The 22,472-nt window shown below is 36.7% G+C and overlaps 3 protein-coding genes across 3 annotated transcripts; all 3 read left to right on the top strand.

The window, feature by feature from the left end:
* The first annotated feature begins 3,148 nt into the window (after positions 1 to 3,148).
* Positions 3,149 to 4,295, top strand: LOC148847693 (Heavy metal transport/detoxification superfamily protein). The gene is made up of 3 exons (XM_088951947.1): positions 3,149 to 3,321; positions 3,411 to 3,486; positions 3,733 to 4,295. Exons 1-3 carry the CDS (start codon positions 3,277 to 3,279, stop codon positions 4,053 to 4,055), a joined length of 444 nt encoding a protein of 147 aa, XP_088808073.1. The 5' UTR covers positions 3,149 to 3,276; the 3' UTR covers positions 4,056 to 4,295.
* Positions 4,296 to 10,683: 6,388 nt separating this feature from the next.
* On the top strand, positions 10,684 to 12,715 carry LOC148847692 (GDSL esterase/lipase At1g71250-like). The gene is made up of 4 exons (XM_088951279.1): positions 10,684 to 10,897; positions 11,283 to 11,641; positions 12,109 to 12,379; positions 12,486 to 12,715. Exons 1-4 carry the CDS (start codon positions 10,684 to 10,686, stop codon positions 12,713 to 12,715), a joined length of 1,074 nt encoding a protein of 357 aa, XP_088807405.1.
* A 4,865-nt stretch (positions 12,716 to 17,580) lies between these two features.
* On the top strand, positions 17,581 to 21,940 carry LOC148847691 (membrin-11-like). The gene is made up of 4 exons (XM_088950429.1): positions 17,581 to 18,186; positions 20,372 to 20,492; positions 20,591 to 20,740; positions 21,568 to 21,940. Exons 1-4 carry the CDS (start codon positions 17,942 to 17,944, stop codon positions 21,727 to 21,729), a joined length of 678 nt encoding a protein of 225 aa, XP_088806555.1. The 5' UTR covers positions 17,581 to 17,941; the 3' UTR covers positions 21,730 to 21,940.
* Positions 21,941 to 22,472: the final 532 nt, after the last annotated feature.

Raw genomic sequence — 22,472 nt, 5'->3', positions numbered from 1 at the left:
TATTTTTTAAAAATCTCTCACTTTTTCGTTGATGAAACGATCAGGTGCAGAGTTTGGGGGACCAGACCGGGTTAGGAACACAATACATTCAAAACTCGAGAATGAACATTAGCTGTTTAGAAAATTGCTTCATCAGTTCGATGAACGTATAAAATCTTCTAGGGCAAATATTAGAGTTCTTCTACTCAATTGATGTTCGTATTGACAATACTCTAACCATTCGCCAACATATTGAGCGGGTTGGCATCATTCACGTCCATCGTCAGTGCCATCATCACAGTGGAGCTGTGATCATCCAAGAAAAATTAAGGAGAAGAGGATGAATGGCGCAGGATGAACTAGCAACAAGAGGAGCCATTTCCCGTTTGAAAGGGACATTGATGTTAGGGTTCGAAATGGGTATATTAAGGGATAATATTGGTCATTTTCAAAATATTTAGAGGTATTTAAAATATAAGGCAACACCTGAAATGTGTCTGAAGGCGTTAAATTAGTAGGCAAGTTTTCAGATCTGAATTAGGGGTTCAAAACTTTAAATCAAACTTAAACTAAAACGTGTTTGACATCCGAAAAAGAAAACGAACGTTTCAGATGTTAAACATCTGAAAAGTGTTATCGAACACCACCTTAATAAACAAAATTACCTAAATCTGCGGGATCTATAGGCAAGATCAAGCAAGATCCTTCTTATTTATGACCGTAGGATATATTGCAAGAATCACTTCTAATAATCAAAGAAATCAGATTTGATGCTCACAAGACTGTGTTCACACAATCCCTTTCAGCAGCCTTGCATTGGGAATACAACTCTCCTTAGATCACCAGAGATGCAGTTTTCGCATTGTTTGTACTTTAATCTAGACATTCACAAATGATGCTCTTACACGAGGACTTGTGCGTTGTTTAGTAAGCACTATATCACTGGTCTTTCTTTCTATGAGAATCTCATTCTCTAGGAAGTAGGAACATTACTTCCATACTTACAAAATCTTTCTAATACTCTGATTATAGAAGTTGTATCCCATTATCTCTTTATTATACCCTAGCAACAAACTTTAGTTTTGGATTCCGACTTTGTCACTGGTAACTTCTTAACAAGAGCAGAATTAGCTATAGTGCATGACCAGAGAAAGACAAAGGCAACTCTGTATGGCTCATCATCATATATACTGATCATATCCATAAGGGTAGTGTTCCTTCTTTCTAATTAAACTCCACTATGTTCTAGAGTCTTGGGTTTAGTATCTTATACCAATATGCCATTTTCTTTTAATTAAGCATCTCTCTTTAGTCATTTCCTAGTAAATGACTCCTTCATCTTTCATTGTAAGCAAGGTTCAAAGGAATTGGGAACATTTCAATTTACAAGTCCTTTAAGGAACCATACTTCAAGTGTAGATTGTAAATGACTAAAGAGAGTAATGTGATCTTTATTAGTGGAAATCGATTGATTATTAGACCTTACATAGCAGAAGAGATTTAAGCATGGTTTTGAAAATCAGACTGGACCGGATGGTTGGATCAGTTGACCTGGGAACTGGTTCTGTTTCACCCTAAAACTTCTTTTTGGTAAAAAGCCATTGATTTGACCAACAACCCATTGACTCGGGCGGTCGAACCGTTGATTCGAAAAACAGTTTTTGGCGTTTTTATTTATTTTTAATTTTTTTAAATCAAAACAGACCATCTATTCAAACCATAGGGTCAGATCATTCGACTTGAAAACTGGTCCCCAAAACGGTTCTATGTCCAGTTCAGTTTTTAAAACCTTGAACTTAAGAACCAATTTTTTTTTTTTCTTTTTTTTGCTTGGAATGTATCGAATTGGAAGATCAAGTTATATATTACATATAAAACTTAAATAATTAAAATCTCATGACCATCTATCCTCAAATTTTAAATATACTAGTTAGTATACATAAAATTTGAAGATATATAGATAAGTACTTTTAAGGAGGTTTAATTTCGTTATTGGTCGAATGTATTATTTGTTTCTAATCGCAACAAGAACAAACTTTAGGTTGTGACGCCTAAGTTCAGGAAACAGGGCTTGGAAGAGATGGTGGAGAACAGGTAAGAAGTGGAGTGGCTTGTCTCAGAAGCCAAATCTAATATTGTACTTGCAAATATATTGCGATAATAATAATATTCTCTCCCAAACTTGGACTTCAACTTGCACAAGCAAGGCAAGAATTTATCAAATGTGGATACCAATGCAAGTGGGCGCCTCTCCCCAGTCCCCACTGTGGATAAAACCAGAAATTCTGGAACAAATGCTCCGCATATATATGTATATGGAGACAAAGTCTTTTCACTCTCTTTCACTATTGAGCAAGTACCCAATTAGAAATAAGGTCTAATCTGCCTTGGTTAATGGATATTTGAGCCCTTATATATTTTTTTCTTTAATTTTTTGTTTAAAAATTAAAGGTGATTGTTTAAATGGAAACCATATTAAAAATGATAATTTGGGAATCATGGTGAGAATATTTTCAATGGACCTGACAAGACCAAGAGAGCCAATACGCATATATATGTTACGGTTTAGATCTGTCTGTACTTGGACCAAACCCGTTGAAGTTCTCTGTCACTCTGTGTGGCCACTATTATATGCTCTAATTCCAAAGTTTTTATTGGTTGTTTCAGTAGTTAGGTTCTGTTTATTTCATCACTGTTAAACTTTGGCCATATATGTTTGGTTAAAATTCTGTTCTAAGAATCATTATTTGAAGAATGAATTTTGAAATTGAGCCAAAAATTATTCATTAGTATTTTTCATACATCCAAAAACATTACTTGTTAATATGACAAATTTCATTGGTAAAGCCTTACTTTACACTCTAGCTTTTACATGTTTCTTCGTTGCTCATGAACAGCTAATGTCTCGCCCTCAAAGTCCAATTATTACATCAATGTAATAAATAATAAATATAATAGTGTGAAACAATTTGACAAGCTTCAGTTATAACGTACTTATAAGAGGTGTGTATTCTGTATACGAGGTGGCATATACCCCACTCTACATGGCGTAGGTTAAGCGTTTTTGTCCTCCCTGCACAATTTAGAATGACACATGAATGAAAACAGGATGATGACCTTGGCAAGCACTCTGTCATATATATATGTTATATAACTCACAAGGATCCCCGTAAATGAGTCTTCTTCCAACACAAGAAAAGCAACTTAAATTAGAGTTGCTCTTCTTCTTCTTCTTCCTGCTAATATTTGATTGAATTAAAAGCTGGGTGTTTCGAAATTAAGCTGCTCACCTCAATCATGTTTTGGTGCTTCGAACAACCACGAGTGTTTGATGCCATGTCGGTAAGCCGGAAAACACTTTTGATCCTTAAATCGGTTCAAGATTCCATTAATTTCTTCTTCTTTACTTTTTTGCTATCTGTTCAACACAGATTGTGGAGCTTCTTGTTCATATGGATTGCGAAGGATGCGAAAAGAGGATAAGAAGAGCGATTTCTAAATTGGATGGCAAGATTTTTTTTCCTTTGTTGATCATATATATGATGGACATGTACTTAATGCATATGAGATATGTGGTGCGTAAAAAATTAAAAATGCTTTATAATTTGAGGTGCTAGCTTAAGGATATGCATGCCCTCTATAAATAAGCTATATATAACAAGCTACCATCTGTGAATCTCATCAACCCACATCTCTGTGAGTCTTTTTCTCATACATTTGATGGATACTGAAGCTAAATTGGCATGGTTGTAGGGATTGATTGCTTGGATATAGACATGGATAAGCAGAAGGTGACGGTGACAGGATACGTAGACCAGAGAGATGTTCTTAAGGCAGTTAGACGCACCGGAAGAAAGGCAGAGTTTTGGCCATATCCATATGATGCAGAGTACTATCCATTTGCATCGCAATATTTGGACGAGTCAACATTTCAAACCACATATAACTATTATCAGCATGGTCACAATGAAAGCATGCATGGCTACTACCCTGAGCTTCCATACTCCACAATCATCGATGATCATACAGCTACCTTGTTCAGTGATGACAATGTTCACGCTTGCACAATCATGTGATCGGTGGAATACATTGCATGTTTAGATCTAGGCCCAATTATTTGTTTGCACTAATGCAATTGCATTTGCCTTGTTTGCATGCGGCTTGGATGCATCAAGCAAAGTGAAAGCCAAAGTTAATTACGTTGGACCAAAATTTGCTTTCTTCACTAGTATTGCACTCTCATGCATTTGTTCTAGTACTGTAAATGAAATTGCAGTGGATTTCATCAACACAAGATGACCGTAATAAGTTGACGAGATGGCTGGGTTCCAAAATTGCTTTTTTAATTATATTGGTGGCTTAAAACATGGAGTTCGTTTGCTTCAAGGCTGTCTTATATATGTAAAGATGCGATGGTTGCTTGGAGTCAATAAGAATGCCGTTGGCTTCTGAGCTGGAAGTTACTAGGATAAAAGCATTTCAAGCGAACGAATATGTTCTGGGTTGATTAGAATATATATATATAACCATTGGTTCTTACGAAAAACTTGGCAACATAAATTGTGGTAAACAATGAAAGCTAGCTTTCAAGCATTCCGTAGCTTCTGTTTTTAGTCAACTCAAAACACGGATCTCTCTCTCTGATCAATCAGATGTCCTGTACTAGTTCAAATCCAAAGAAACCTATATCAAATTTGGCTGTGACCAGATATAAGAACAAAATCTTCTTTTTTTTTTTTTTTTTAAGAAAAACTTGCTCTTGTTTAAGTATAACTGCTCAAAACTATACTTGAATTAAGGTTGCTGTTAATAATCTTCAGGATTTGCCTTTTGGGGCTTTTTATCACATTCGAAAGCTCAAAAGCAAAAGCTTATCCAGACATGGAAATGGCAACAGGGGCAGGCGGGGATAGGGAGACATTCCCATTTCCATCCCTGTTCCCACAAAAATCCTTCGACTCCACATTCCCACTGGCAGATACAAGGTTATCTCCATCCTGGTTTTTATAGGGATTCCCATGATTTTTATGATATCAATCATTTTATTTTTTACATACATACACATAGGCAGGGATTTCCATGGGACAGGGAATAGGATTAATTTCTTTTTTGATTAATTAATTAATTTATTTTTTGAGAGGGGCTTATTGGTATGAAGAAAGAACATAAACATTTTAAGCTTCCGGAGACACCAAATCTTCCACACATAATTCAGCAAATGGTTGGGAGTAGGATTCTCCAAATTTCCCAAATATATCTCTTTATATGCAGCTTTCACAATAAACTTTCCTTTTGATGTGGGTCTCCACACAATCCTATATATGCTCCACCGGTCTACAGGGAATAATAATAGACTGAATTTTCCACCAAGAAAGTGATGGAACCATCGATGGAATAACACTTTCTCTCCAAATTTTCTTCTCATTGTCAATCAGATTACAGACCTTAAACTCCTTATTTTCAAATTAATCTATCATTTACTTCCACACGAAGCCGAGATCTTTTAGCTCATGTATATATCAGATAAAAAATTAACCCTCTTTCTATCACCAATAAGCAACATGCCGTCTATGATTTTAGGAATTGGTCAACGGTAGGTATTGGATTGGCATGTTTTGAAAGTTCAGGTACTGAATTATCGATTTTAAAGTTTAGGGACCAAAGTGGCATTAGGCCCAAAGTACATGGTACTAATTGAGAAATTTCTAATGATTTTATCTCCAACCAATCCGCATTCAGACTCGACTATCAATCTGTTAAATGGATGCATGACATATTTTATCGTGCCACTCTTTGATAAGGAATGTAGTAAAATGTGTACCTATTGTAAAAACAATAAACAGGAAGCACCATTACCCGCACCCACATCGGTTCCCCGACCCGACTTGGCATGCACATGTGTGGAAAGCATCCCCAACCCCCTCTCACATGCATGTAGTGGTATACCGTGCTTTTCTCCTATGGGTCTCTACCCATTAAGGAAGCAAGCTTATTAATATACTAAAATCTAGACCTATTTATGGGTCAGGCTCGGACTTGATTTTTGTCAAAATTCTAATGGGCTCTGCCCGAAGCCCAAGCCTGAGATAGTATAAAGTTGGGCCCGTGAACAGGTCTACTCAAATCTATCTCTTTTCCATGCAATGCAGGACAGGAACTTTTCACCTACATACAAAAGGAGAGAAGAGAAAAAAAAAAAAAAAACACAATAACAAAAAAACAGAGGAAAGAGATGAAACTCTTGAAATTTTGAATCTTTTTCCAACGGTACCTAATCAAGAGTACAGTAGAACTAGACTCCGTTCAAGATAGATTATGATGGTAGTGAGTATAGAACCAGCAAGTCGTATGGCTAGCATTACTCCGAGCCAAGCCAAATGAATAAGTAGGTTATTCGTATATATTCTGGTGGTGACAAAAAGCTGGACAAACCGTTATCATGGTCCAGTCCAGTTGATACAAGCATGAGATTCTATGGATAAGCTACCAAAAAAAAGAGACAATAATCTACTAAAATATGCTCTCTCTTATCTTGTAAAGAAATTCACCACTCCTTACCACTTCGCAGCATATGGAACGTGGTTCTTTTGAAAGTGATGACGCACACTCAAATTTTAATTGATTATATTATCTTTTAAACAAAATTGTTTAAGCAACGAATTCCCCCCTTATCAGGCGAAAAAAAAAGTTGTTCTGAGTTTCAGAACCAGATCGATCGTATTGGACCATCTGCTCTTTTATCAAGCTAAAGAAATTCGATGTGTTGATGAGACAAGGTGCTAGCTAGCTAGGGTCATCTGATGCTTGGCATCAGAGCATCTCAAAATTCTCAATAGTGGTACAATTGATGTTTGGAGTTTGGACCATTGAACACGACTTCCGAAGGCAGTCCACACCGTCCATGTTGTGTTATGTGTATTTTATTTCGTAATAGAAAGTAAAAGATACGTACGTAATAATGCTGCATGAAAATTCATAGTCGAGCCTTTCTCTAGGGGTAAATCTATGGTATCCAAAGAGTTTTTATCAATCAAAATTTTTTATTAATATTGATTATCATTAATTTGAGTGGTTAAATGTTTTTCGGATATCATAACTTTTTCATATCATAGTCGAACCCTTTCTCTATAGATGTTGTATTTTAGGCAGTGTTTTTAACCTGTGGTTGAACCGTATATTTGATTCGTTCGACCCACCACCTGCCACATTTTAGGTCTGGTTCACCCTAGTTATGTCGTTTAATTGCAAGGAAAACAAAATTATTGATTTGGTCAATGACCCCCATTTAGTTGAAACATTTAATCTTTTGATCCAGTCAGCGGTTCACAGGTATATATTTATTTGGTTTATCTATTTTTGGTATTTTTAGTCAATAAATCTTATTTATCATACTTATTATTGTTTAAAATGATAAATATATAATTTTAGATACATGCCCATTTTTGTATATATCATTTTATGATTTTTTCTATTTTTTATTTTTTTATACTTGTCGGAACCCGTGCAATGCACAAACTTAATTTGTTAATGGAAATTAAAGCAAAAAGAATCTTAAAACATTCCTAATTGCACCAAGTCAAACCAAATCCACTCCAATCATTACTTTTGTGTGATCATGAATTGTCTAATAAATTTTCATTATTTTTCAATTATGTTTCAACATTACTTTTGTGTGATCATGAATTGTCTAATAAATTTTCATTATTTTTCAATTATATTTCAACATCATCATCATCATGCCTTATCCCAACTAGATGAGTCCTGTTTCGTTAATTTGTTCTATTTAAAGCCATATCCACTATCAAATTATTAGTGCTTAAATCATTTCTTATTACTTGTATCCATGCCCTTTTTTGTCTATCTATAGCTCTTCCAACCCCTTCCACTTATAACAAATCACTTCTTCTAACGAAAGTTTTTGGTGGTCTTCGCCTATGCACGTGACCAATCCATTCTCTTATTTTATCAACTATTGGACCTATTCTTACGTTCTCATAAATGATTTCATTCTTGATCCTATCCTTTCTAGTTTTTCCATTTATCCATCTTAGTATTGGCATTTCTGTCACACTCAATTTTTGGACATATTGTTACTTGACTGCCCAAGACTTTGCTCCATATAGCATCGTTGCCCTTATAACTATTTTATAGCATTTTCCATTTACTCTAAGTTGTACTCACCTATCACACAAATCAAAAGTCTATATGCACCTTCAATTTTTCCTAACATGCTCTAATTTTTTGGATGACATCCTCCTCAACCCCTCCCATGTTATGAGTTATTGAACCAAGGTAATAACAATGGTCATATTGAGTTATTTCTTGGTCTTCAATCCTATGTGTATTTTGATTTAAGCTCCTATTATTATTAAATTTACATGCCATATGGTCTATTTTAGTCCTACTTATTATAAAATCTCTTGTTTTAAGGCATTTGTTTGTAAGATATATTTTGCATTTAATACTTTATTAGTTTCATAAGATAAAATAATGTCATTTCCAAACAACATACATCATGGAATAATTGGGACCGATGGCCTTATCAAAGAGGGGGTGAATTGGATGTGGCTTAAAAATTTAAACTCTTGAATGAGTTAACTATAAAACTCAAAATCCTTCCCCCCAAATATTGAAGCTAAGCCTTCTTATTAGTTTAAAACAAGATGTAGTGGAATAAGTCTTAGTGGACTCAATGGTTAATCAAGGATAAACTCTTAAGCTGCATTTGGAATCTTTTAAGAGATTCGTGGCAAGACAACCACAAACAGATGAAACTCCGATGATGACATTTTTTGATTGGTTAATGTCTTTCCAACAAGATACCTTTTCGAATCATAGATTTTTTAATATTTTGATAATATATAGTTTAATTTATTAATATTAGTTAACATCTTTTTATAATTCAAATTTGATTGAAATTTGCTATAAACCTAATGAATATGACCCGATTTGAGTTAGAATATTAGCCAATCAAATTTGGATGCACCTTTATGTGATTCGTTTCGATTGGTTTTGTAGGAGATCGGATCTGCTACTCACAGAGTGCACCTCACACTGACCTCATAGGCACATCCCACCATGTATTGGGATCATCTCCCATATTTTTGAATTATTATTGGGTAAATTTCTTAAACTACCATTATGATTTAGCTAATTGACTAAGTGTACCCTTATTGTTTGAAAATTGACTAACGCTACCCCTACTATTTCTAACAATTGGCTAATACTTCCCTTACCGTTAGCACCTGTTAATAGAAAGACGAAAAGACTATTTTACCCTTTATTCTTCTTCAAGTTTTTAAAATAAAACAAGGAAGAGGGGAAAGAAATGCTGATTCGTCAAAATCCTAACCTTTCAAACCCAGCAATGACTAACCTTCCATCGTCTTCCTCTTTAAGAAATTTACCCTATATATTACCTACGGAGACTTGAATCACCAAAAGTTTTGTTTGTGAAGGTTGAAGAGGGATGCACCCGCGTCCAATTTTTCTTCTGTCCCCCTCTGTACCCGTTGGGCAAGAGCACTAGTAACTCCCAACCGTATTTGTGCAAATCGCTGATGGCGTGCAGTATTCATGGTTTCGATCCACACATTCATCTATGTCTGCAAATGGTTTATAACATAAATTAAACCAGGACTGAATTAAACAATGGCAATCAAATTTGTACAACTGATCTTGGCAAAGAGGAAGTTGACGAAGAGTTAAACTAATTATATTACGTACCTTGGCATCCATGTTCAAGATAAGGGTTGCCTTGATAGCCTTCAAAGCATTTGCATAGATATCCCACACCATTGGACGACTTGTAGCAGTCACTATTGTTGTCACAAGCATAAGTAGGGGTGTTTCTTATTGCAACATCTTCACACGATTCGTTTTCTATTGACCAGTCGAGTACAGCCGGAACTCTTCCTCTATTTCTCCTATGGAAATCAAAGATAGAGAGATTGACTAGGGAGAAGTTGTACCAGTCCTTCTAAGTAATGAAAGAGAAAATCTCTTCTTGATTTTTGTAAAAAATCTCTTCTTGCTGATTCTCTTTAGCAAGACGAAGAGCACGGTGAAGCCCCTCCTCCTTTCAGCATGAGCTAATTCTCATGTCCTATTACTCTATGTCTAAACCCAATAAGAACATGAAGGGGGAGAGAGAAAAAGAGAGGGAGAGAGGTGGAGGGTAAAATTGGGTTTAAAAAAATATATCACGTGCGAATGAGCTTTAGCGGAATATTAATGAACCTTAACGATAAGGGCAGAGTTAATCAATTGTCAGAAATAATAGAGATAGCGTTAGTTAAGTTTCAAACAATAAGGATATACTTAATCAATTAGTTAAACCATTTTGATAATTTAAAAAATTTATCCAAAAATTCATGGAATAATGTATGGTAGGATGTGCCTTTATTAGACCTAAAGGATAAGTGAATAATCACCACCGTCCAGGATTATTCAACAAGTGATCTTTTCTTACTCGTCCCATCGAATGGTAGAAATTGAATCACGATTATACATGTCTGGAGGTGGATTTCTGACATTCTCTTTCAAGTCGAGGAATATATTTTTTTGCTTCTTAGTTATATGAAACAACGCAGAAGCTATTTCCGCGCCCATTTTCAAATAATTCGAAAGATTTCATGGTCTTTGTTCGATCACATTCTTTGGTAGAAATAAGTAAACGCAGAAGAAAAGTGAATCGAAGAGAAGATGGGAGGCATGAATTTGCTTCTTCATCTTGTAATCTTCTCCGCATTCGGTGATGCTCTTGGTCTTGTGGTCGGTGCTTCTCTATCTGCAATGTTCATCCTTGGAGATTCCTCTGTCAATTGCGGCTACAATCACCTCTACTCTTTTCTCGATGAAAGTGCGTTGTTATATCGCTGTGATGGATCACAAACAAGCTTTCTTCCTGATTTACTCGGTAATTCTCTCTCTCTCTCATATACGCCGACGCCGATTTTTTTTTTCTTCCATGTTGTACATCTCTTTCATTCTCAGTGTGATGTTCTTGATTTTCTTGAATGGACCAGTTCGATCGAGAAAGATTGCTTCTTTATTTTTCTTTAAATATCTATATCTTGTTTTAGGCAGAAACAACCGAAACCAGTAAATCAACTAAAGTGATAAAAGCTCCTCTCTCTCTCAAAAAAAAAAAAAAAAAAAAAAGAGCTCCTGCATAGATTTGTACTCCATCACAACTACTCTGCAGTCGGAAATCTTGTTTTTCATAGATTTTACTGACGGGAAGACCCCAGCAATTCAATGCAATTCGGTCAGTTGATTAACAGGTAAGTTTTTGGGTGCAGCTGAGAAGATGGGGTTGCCTGAGATCCCCCCATTTTACAGTCAGAATGGAACTATTGAAGGGTTACTTGGTGGCCTGAACTTCGGGTCGTCTCCGGCGACGATCATGAACACTGGTAAGTTGGGGTTCCAGTCTCTGAACCAGCAGCTCCGGCAAGCGTCCGAGACTCTTCAGTTGTTGCAGCTGCAACTAGGGCAGGACAAGGCTCAACAGATGATCAACTCGTCTCTCTTCTACCTCTCATTTGGCAAAGACGATTATGTTGAGCTTTTCCTTCATGATATCTCTGGCTTAAGGCACAGGTTCGGCGCCAAAGGATTTGCGCAGGTTTTGGTCAATCAGATAACCCGAGTAATTAAGGTTCTCTCTCTGTCTGTGTCGATACCGAGTAGAACTCGAATCAGGTTGGGATCAGGTTCTGAATCCCTCCCTACAAATATAATTAATACATGATACTGATCGGAAAAAAAAAAAGTTATCATCAATCAACCAAATTTCATCAAAATTCACGGGGTTTTGATTGGTCAAAGACTCTCCGGCATGATACACAATTTCCCCTTGTTAATTTGATACCACTTCCTATCCCATAATTTTGGATTTGGCCGGAGGAAGTGACAGTTTGAAACCCGTAATCCGAATAAATTACTCTTAATTTGTAAAATGTGTTATAATTGTAAAATATAGGACGGTTGGACTTGGATAAGGTTGGGTTGGGATCAGGTAAACCCATATCGAGTGGGGTCGGGTTAGCTACCGGAATCCAACCCACCCGTTAACATGCCAACTCTCTTTCTATACCCGTTGAATTAAACTCTCTACAACAACAGGATCTCTACTACGCAAATGTGAGGAAGATCATCTACATGGGATTAGGGCCATTGGGGTGTGCCCCACGCACGGTATGGGAGAACAGCAATTCTACGGCTGAAATCGACGGCGGATTATGCATTGATTGGATCAACGAGATGATCATAGAATACAATGCAATAGTGTCGTCAAGTGTGGTTGATATGGGAATGGAGTTGCGTGATGCTCAGATCATCTTTTGCGATGTTTACAAAGGGATGATGAACATCATAAACAACCCCAGACGCTACGGTACGTATTTCTAGCTCTCTCTACAATCTTCATCTGATCTTAATCAATTTGCAGTCCAAACTAAGCCTAATTAACCAACTTGTGTGTTATAATAATATAAATGCAGGATTTGAGAACGTGCATAGCGCGTGCTGTGGGATTGGAAGATATGGTGGTATGGTTGGGTGTGTTTCCAAAGAAGTTGCTTGTGAGGAGCCTTCAACCCACGTTTGGTGGGACTTCTACAACCCTACCAAAGCCGTCAACTCCTTGCTTGCTCATTCCATCTGGTTCGGCCAACCCTTGTTTGACATCTGCCTCCCAATTAGTATTCAACAACTAACGTCTATGAGATGACCTTCACCTACTACTATTTGTAACCATTAAGATCGATCAGATAAACATTTCTTTTACGTAAAGAGTGGTACTGAATTTTGTTATATAGCCCCCCACTGAAATTGGTGTTTTTGGAAGCTAGTTGGAAACTGTAGCTAGCGTTGAGTTATGTTAAATTCCGGTTACGGCTCAGGGTCATTGATACTAGCAACAAGCCAAAGGGATCCATAAAGATTTCAAGAATTAAAAAAAAAAAAAAAGGGTTTTTATGATTCAGTCCACTCCTAAGAAATCTTAGCTCCACCTAGGAGTGGACTGAATCTTGCCCATGGATTGATGCCAAATTTACAGGCAGGATGTGATTTATAGGGGGGCTATTAATAGATTAGAAGGGGGTTGCAAAAAAGATTTCTAAGGGAGAGTGAAGTCCAGAAACCCCTAAAAAGTTATGGCCTAAATGAACAAGTGCACGACAAAAGTATTTCCTAGCTAGATGTATAAAACTTCTTTTTGGAATTGCGATATTACATACATGGCTGCATCCCCTCCCTAGATGTTGATACTTGTATAGACTATATTGAATCTAAAACCTATTTCAATAGGTTGGTTAGGGTCACCTTTCTAGAGATCAAATTCAGAGTGCAAACATAAGACTATGCCATCTTCAATTCATTACAAATTATCTTGGGACGATTCAAGCTTGGGTGTGAGCTACCACTTTGATTTCTATATTTTTGGACATCAATATACTAAATCCAAAGATTTGATCTTTTATGGTCCAATAGACCTAAACAATCCAAAAGAGAAATTGGTCATCTCTAAAGACAAACGAGTTTAACATTAACGTTTGTGAAAATTTTTGATTTTTACCTTTTTTTATTTGTTGAAATTTTTGTATGCAAAGATCACTTAATGATCATCTACTCATTGGAAATGATGTAGGAATGTTGTTATCAGTGAGAGTGGAGCTTTCATAGTTGTTCTTCATTTAAGATTTTGGAAAGGTCTTCAATTCTATAGAGATAGAGCCAAACTTATCATTGGACTCTCACAAGCAATTTACATTGATAAGATCATTAAGCGATTTGACATGTAAGATTTGTACCTTTTCGACATGTGGTTACTCCATCCAAGTGTATGCCACCCAAGACTCCTAAGGAAATAGAAAACATGAAAAGCATTCCTTATGCCTCAGCCATTGGGAGCCTTATGTATATGTTGTTGTATACCCAACCTAACATAGCTTAGGCAGCAAGTGTTGTGAGTAGATATCAATTGAATATAGGATCTAAGCATTGGACTGTTATAAAGAATATACTAAAATATCTTTAAAAACAAAGGACTATTGCCTTATCTTCGAAAAAAGTTCACTATAATTAGTTGGGTATACTAATGTCGATTTCTGGTCTGACTCAGATGATAGGAAATCTTCGTCTTGATTTATCTTCTTCCAAGGGTTGGGAGTTATTGGTTTGAAGAATAGTAAGCAAAGATCAACGGAAAAATCCATAATAGAGGCCAAATGCATTGTCACAAGTGAAAACTAATAAGGCTGTGTTTATTTGCGATACAAACACTGATGCACCCCGGTTCGCGTTTGAGAGCATTTGTTTGAAATGTAAAAAGGTAATGATTATTAAAATAAAATTGTATTTTCTGACACTTTTATATTCTAAAAAGAGAGTATTACTGTACCTATTTTTTTGGATACAAATTTGTATTCATTTGATAATTAACTTTTTGAACAAATTTGAGGCATTGGAGCATAAGATAGTTGGAGTAGTTAATGATGGGCCTACACCCTTTGGATTAACTTTTTGAACAAATTGGAGATATTCCCAATGCATGGCTATAAAAGACTGAGATTGGTGTAAATACAATATTGTGAGGACTGAATCCCATCTCCTTGGATGAACTAAAATAACTAGAACTTGAACTAAAAGATAAGGGCATAATGAAAGAAGAGAAACAAAGGAGACCTACCAAATCCTGTACGCATCGAGCACCCAGTTGAACTCTCAAGACTCCAAAAGCAAATGACGAATGGCTTAGATTGGCCCTCAATCAATGGCCTAGATTTCACCTTGATCAAACATTTTCCACGTGTCCCATGATTGACGGGTCACTTTGACAACATGCCTCGGAAGACAAAGTGGAGCATTAATGACAGCTTAGTGACAACTCCCCTGCCAACCACATGAATAGAAGTGACACAATCCCCTGAAGAGCGTGTACGAACTACCCATCGTCGACTAAGATTCTCACATTTCCTTAGAACAACCACCTCAACACGTTTCAAACTTGATCCCCTACTCTAGCAAATAGTTTGACAGCTTTCTTGAACCGAACCAACCTTTTGCTATAAGTAGCTAGATGACCACTTCAGTCTCCAAGGCAGAGGACAAGTGGTGAGGCCCATTTGCGTTGTCCAATCCCGAGCTAGTACACATCCTTGAATAGAATACTCAAGGAACATGCCAATGACCCATACTAGCCCAGTCAACTGACTTAACCAATTAGTACGCCTGAATGTCTCCAACATGTTTGGATTCTGATAAGGATTTAACCAAGAAACTTAGGCCAGGCTTAGGTAGTTATCTTCCAATAGGATTAGGACTCCTTGAGACTCCTTGACGAAGATAATAACTCCTCTATGAATAGGTAAAGGATCATCAGAAGAAGGTATTTACACTATACCTCCCTTCTTACTCTCAGTTTACATAATCGACCCAACCACCTTTGCTCAATTTGGCAATCTCTTACCTACTTATTAACTCAAGCATGAAAGAATTCTCTTCAAAAAACCTCTGGACTTTCTCTCTTTTGTAGGTGCCTTCGAAAGCAATTCACCTTGCCTAGTCTCCTAGATTCACTTGATTCCTAGTTCCTTCTCACCTCTCTTATTTCTTACCTTGTTTTGGACTACAATAATAACAAATAAAGAAGATCATCTAGACACAAAATCTTTGAGAACGATGGCAAAGTAAAAATGAATGTTTTAGTAGTTTTCAAAGAAGTTGGAGAGAAATGGAAGTCCAAGTTGTTATTTGGATAGAGTTGTAAAACTAACAGGGGTGGAGTCAGGTGTAAGTACATGTAAGTTATCACAGAACTTGCCATGAGGACCATAATAGCACAGAACCAACCACTACAATACCCGTAATGAAGTCATCACCGTCACCAATGGTAGTACAACTGCACTACCAATAATTGAAATCGCAGAGCCCCATAACTTAACAAACCGCATAAGACCTACCATGACACCTGCGATGTTCTCACTAACCTTTTTTAGACAGAGATATCATTTAGAACAAATGAATGCAAAATATATAATTTGTGATGACATTAATAAACATAAGCCGCATCCACTAACGCTCTCATATTAACTTGACACCACAGAGTGCCTCTTGGGCAACAACGATGTCACTCTATTTGCCATATTACATACTCATCAAAGGAGCATCACCTCATGTGATTATGAGTAAGTTATCAAAAGGGTTATAGCTATCAGCATATTTACATGAGAGTTCTAAGGGCAAGAAAGTTTAATCCCAAGAGATTCTCATGAACACGTGGCAAAACCTTAGAAACCTTACCCGCTATTTGTTTAATGAATCATAACTGCCTTTTTGGGATAAAAATGTTTCTTATTGTCATTTTCCTAGCTCCCATTTTAGATTTGCCCCTTCCTCTATAAATAGGAGAGGCCCGAAGCCCTCTACATGGAATCATCTTGAGAGCATAGAGAGCGAGCTAACTTCCTAGCCCTGCCTCACATTATCTTATCCATACCAGCACCCCTTACTTCCCTTGCCTCTTCGTCTTCCTTTGTCTTTCAAAGAGACCCTTTTTGTAACCTTACCACCAGACCTACACCAGGATTTTTTCTTAAGAGGGCCTAAAGCAATTATGATTACTTGAACAAAGATCCTAACTTTTATAGTGAAATGTTAACAATTAAAATAGAATCTAATACATGATTCTAAATCCCCAAAATGTTAACAAGTAAATATGCTAACATTTTTATTTAACTTTTCACTTGATATTTTATATATTTTTCTTTTTTAAAAACAAATTTCCTTGGTTTTTCCTTGTTAATTACAACAAGGGAGGAGGGTGGGCTGGTTGTTGGAAAGGCAAGTGAACTAGGCAAACCATAGGGGTAATCATAGGTTGTTGGGAAGGCAAGTTATCAATGGACTAGTTTTGGATTGGACCCCATCCAGTCCAAAATCAATTTGGATGGACCAACAAGATATATTGAATTGGGCTAATTCGGTCCAAAATATTTATTAGATTGGATTCGACATAGTCCGTCCGTAATAAATTTATATTAGATTGGGTTGAATTAAGCCAACATTTAATCCATTGATATAGGATAAGAATATAAGTGTGAATGAACCAAATTTGAGTTGAAGCCAATCTAAATCAAAACAAATTTGAATAGATTGGATGATCCGGACATTGAATTGGACCGGTCCAAAATATTCATTGGATTGGATTTGACCTAATTCATTTATAATGGATTCACATTAGACTAGATCGGATTAGAACAAATCTAGTTCAATTGACACTCCTGCCTATTTCAACCCACCCACCCACCCCCCGTTGTACCTCAAATGTAAAAATACACACAATAATAAAATGGCAATAAAACTTATAAAAACTAAAAAAAAAAAAATTACTCTCGAATTCCTCTAATTAATAATTATATGAAAAGCTACTTTAAAAATGGAAGAGATTCAACGACTGAGAGAACTCCATTTTACCTTGACAATCCAAAAAATGTACAAAATATATTATATAAACTATTAAACTTTTATATATATTACATTTAATATAATGTAAATATACTTACCCAAAGGCCAAAACCATGGGGGACCCCGTCTCTCAGTTTTGCATGCCATAAAGAGATATTAGTGCTCTTCTTTTTTTCAAACCATAGGGGGCGGGGGGGCCATGGCCCCTCCGGGTTCCCCCTAGGCCCTAGCTCCGCCCTGATGTCTGGGAAGGCCACGGAAGCTTTCAATGTTAGAAAAGAGGAGGAACAAGAGGGTTCTCGGAAGGAGACGAGTGCATATTTTGAAAATTTAAAGAACAATTGAAGGCATTTTTGTCCTTTAATTTTAACTTTTAAATGCTAAGTAATTTTTAACAAATAATTTTGAGAAGCCACTGGGTATAACAACAGATCGCTCTTTCTCCCTCTCGATCTACGCCTGATATCTGGATATACATCAAGGCGCCATGGCCGTTGAGGGAGGAGGAACGTTGTCGGAAATCTACTCGAACTCGAAGAGGTTGTTGCTGAGGACAAGGGATGGATTGGAGCGGCTAGAGCGGCTCGAATTTTCATCCTCCACTGGTGTCGATTCCCCTGAGCTCTCCTTCTCTATCAAAAACGACATTGTTCAGATCCAATCCCTTTGCGTCGAGATGGATCGTCTCTGGAGATCCGTTCCCTCCAAACCCCAACGTGATCTTTGGAAGAGGCAAGTAATTTTGCCCTTTAATCTCTACAATCTGTCTCTCTTGCTCGATTGGTTCGTTCCGCTTGCAGTCTGTTTCTCCTTTTTTGTTTTTGGTACCGTTGAGGTATTAGAGACTCATTTCTATGATTTTTTTTTTCAACTTTTGGTTTTGAACCTTGTAACTGGTAATTGGGTCTAATTTTCGTGACTACTTCCTTTGCAATTTACTTGAAAATGGAATGATAATATGTGATGATTTTTCTGTTCACTTTATGTCGATTGTTACATTTATTTTCCTGGTTTCACAATGAATTAATGACAATTTTTTGAAGGTAAATAAAAAAGAAAATTTATTGAATAGAGAGAAATACAAAGATGGTGATAAGATATCAAAGGAAGCTGGATTGGGAAACAGAAAGTGATGTTTCTGTTTCCCACACAAAGTTTCATCAGCTACCTTAGCCACACAAAGTCTGTTTCCTGACAGAAAGTCATATCCTTAACTCTGTTTCCTATCCTTGGCTGTGTTTCCACACAACTTTGTGTGGGTAAGTAGCTGATGAAATTTTAGAGGTAGAATCAAATGGTCCATGGTGAAATCCAGTGTTAAAGATAGGAAGATGGAATCTTATGGCGGGTTAGTTCATAGATATCAAAGGAAGGAGATTTGTTTAGATAAGTTTTGTGGGCAGCCCTCTTCATGCCTGGTGCACTAAGAAATTCATGGAAATTGGATTTTTTTTTTTTTGTGCGTGAGAGATTGCACATGCCTTTGTGGAGCACTTTAAAAGTTTAAATCAATCTTTAGAAGGCCTTTATCTAGAATTTGGTGGGCTGAAGGTTTGGATTGGCCTAGCCTATCGAGAGACTAAAGGGTTTGGTTGGAAAGACCTCTTGAGGAGGAGGAGGAGGTTAGGAAGACAATGTTTTCTATGGATAGAACCAATTCTCCAGGTTCAGATGGTTTCACCACGGCCTTTTACCAAGATTGTTGGGAATTCTTTGAGAGGGGTGTAATTAACCTAGGGTTGAACTCCACATTTATTGCTTTGATCCCTAAAAACCAATGTTTTTAAAAATGATCTAGAATCAGAACCGTTCTAGCCACCGGTTTCCAGGTCGACGGTTCAACCATTCGCTCCAAACGGATGACCCGTTCTGAAAAAATAAATTTAAAAAATAGAAAATAGTTAAATTTTAAAAATGGCAAAAAAATGTTGAACGGGTCGATGGTTCGACTGCCTGGGTCAATGGGTCGTTGACTGATTCAACAGTTTTGGCCAGGGACCGGGTTTTGGGTAAAATGAAACCGGTTGCCCAGACGGTTCTTGGGCCGAACGGTACAACCATCCAAATCAACTGCGGTTTGAAAACCATGCTAAAAGCAGTGGAGCTGACCATCCCAAAGATTTCAAACCTACTAGCTTGGTGAATGGCTTGTATGAAAGTTTAGCTAAAGTCATGCCTTCTAGAATTCGGGAAATTCCCCCCTCTTTGGTGACTTCCAATCAAGGGGCTTTTGTGAAGAATAGGTAAATCACAGATCGGATCCTAATTGCTAATAGGTAAATCACTACTGACTTACTGAGTTGGTTCTGCTTCAGACCTTGCTGAAATGAGTCAGGAAGGCCAATTTGGCAAGTTATGGCTTTAAAATAGGATATGTTCACCTCCCACCACGCACCCAAAGGGGAACCTAGAAGTGCTGCAAAAATTCCATGGATATAAACTGGATTTCTGCATTTTGGTTACATCCTCCAATCATGAAAGTCACTGAGGATCCATGATGATATTAATAACCAGCATGGATCTGCTAGAAACAAGATGTGTAATACGAGATAGCACACCCAATCAGAAATCAAAGTGTCAGTAATCCATACTTTTACCAGATGTACTAGCAACTGATCTATTTACTTCTGATTGGGTTTACTAGCCTCTGTTACACGTTGTCTCTTGAGGATACAGACTCCAAACAATGACCTTTCAACCTCATCTTGGCAATAATTGACCTTTCTCCTTCATGAACTTCTAAGTTTGTCTTCAACTCGACCATACAGACAAGCATTTTTTATATTGTAACACCATTGAAAATATCTGGATATCATTCTGCTATCAAACTTTTTATCTCAGCATGGTAATTATATTTGAAAGTTGGTTGTGTTCATCATACTTGAAATTTGAATGTGATTTGTGTATTGTTGTACAGAAAAGTAGAACAGGTGGCTGAAGAGGCCGACTCCTTGAAGGAAAGCCTAGGAAAACATTTATTACGCCATCAGAAAAGAATGCTGGAAGCTAAAGAAAGGGCAGAACTACTTCAGAGAGCTGTATGTTGTCTTTTCCTTATTATATTCAATTACTACAACCCCTGCATGCATATGGTTTAAACTTTTTTTACTCCAAAATCTAATCCACTTTGTTTCAGAATGGAGAATCTGCTCATGTTTTGAGGATTTTTGATGATGAGGCGCAAGCAATGCAGTCAGCTCGTAATTCGTCCAGGATGCTTGAAGAAGCTTATTCTACAGGGGTTGCAATCTTGTCAAAATATGCAGAGCAAAGGGATCATCTGAAGGTAATTGCACTTCATCCCTTAGTTGATATACTTCAGAACCATTGTGCAACACCAAAAAAAATGCAATTCTGCACTGAATACTTTAAGATCTGTGGAGTCGATAGAGGGGAAACATAAGCCAAGTGAATTAGAACTAGTAGATAGAGTTCTTTGAAATGACATGTGTTGCTCTTCTAATGGTACCCTTTTATGGTGAGAAAGTCAGTGAGATTAGAAATCTTGGATGTATTATAGCATTGAATTTGAAAGAAAAAATCTTATGATGCATCATACACCTCTAGTACACAAAGAGGTCGAAGGTGAAGCCATGGCACAAATAAACCAAGACAGGTAATGAATTTGATGATACATAGTGATCCAAGTTGAATGGCTCATAAATCCTGATAAGAGATAAATGATAAGAATAAGAGACTGTTATTTGATAATTTTAAGCTAGGCCATGTGAAGTAATTAACATTGGAACATCAATCTTATGTATTTCTCTATCTAGTGAACAAAGGCTTTTAGGACTGCAGAAACACTAGCAGTGAGGTGCTAAAGTAAAGTTAATTGTTATCATTTTGCTACTACTTTTTCTCAATTTTTTGTTTCTATTATTTTCTATCAAACCGAACATAACCTTGTCAATATTGAAATACATTTAGCTAATGGAATTCAGATTTTATCCGTCCTCACAGCCCTTGCAGCTATGCATTGGGAACATCTCCATACTTCTATGCTTCTATTCATGGGGAGATATTCCCAATGCACAACTGTAAGAGCTGTAAACGGTTTTTGTGATTACAAAATCCAACTTCATGCTAATGTGACTTACATTTTCCATTCAGAGGGCACAACGGAAAGCACTTGACATATTAAACACAGTAGGGCTCTCCAACACTGTATTGAAGCTCATTGAGAGGAAACACCGCACTGACAAGTGGATTGCATACACAGGAATGGTGGTGACAATAATTGTCGTGTACAGCTTTTGGAGGTGGACCCATTGATTCTCCAATATACATGTACTAAACCAATATCTCTTATTTACATTCTCTTGAATGCTGTTCTGCAAGGTGAACAAATGGAAAAGAGATGCATGTAATTTCAGATAGGTTATCTGATGCTTTACATGAGACTGATCGAATCACATAGAAGGGTTGGGTTTGATGTGTACAGTTTTAACTTTTAACTAGAATGTGAATCATTCAGTTCATAAAAGCAAGGTATAAAAGGGAAGCCGTAACACTTGGGAGTAGGGGTATGCCAATGGGTTGAAATCCAATGAAACCGACCTTGACAGGTAGGGTATTTGGAACCAACCCCTGCCTAGGCTGATTCAGGGTCTAGGGGTTTTTCCTACCTGAATTGACTCGGAGAACCAGCCTTGGTTGACCTTGGTGGAATCGACTTTGGGACCAAATTTGACTTGAAATAAATCGCAAAATACTTTTGAGGATGTGAAGAAATCCAGACACTCATGGTTACAAAATCCATGGTCTCACTTGACCATTGAGTCACATAAATGATTTTATTATTTTTCTTTAATTTAATACTTGAATGTGTATAATAAGGTAATATTTACAAACTTAAATTATAATTGATAAGTTTTGAATTATATATTAATATATTATGATAATCTATCCATTGAATTACTCAATTTAATCAACAAAGGTATTATAAGTTTTGAACTTTTTTATTATTATTATTATTATTATTATTATTATTAAAAATCAAGTTAAGAACAGATTCC

This window comes from Nelumbo lutea, chromosome 6 (assembly GCF_056320005.1).
Source record: "Nelumbo lutea isolate HS-2025 chromosome 6, American lotus-T2T, whole genome shotgun sequence".
Classification (NCBI taxonomy): Eukaryota; Viridiplantae; Streptophyta; class Magnoliopsida; order Proteales; family Nelumbonaceae; genus Nelumbo; species Nelumbo lutea.
Note: the sequence above shows the minus strand (reverse complement) of the source record. Positions and strands in the feature narration are given on the sequence as shown.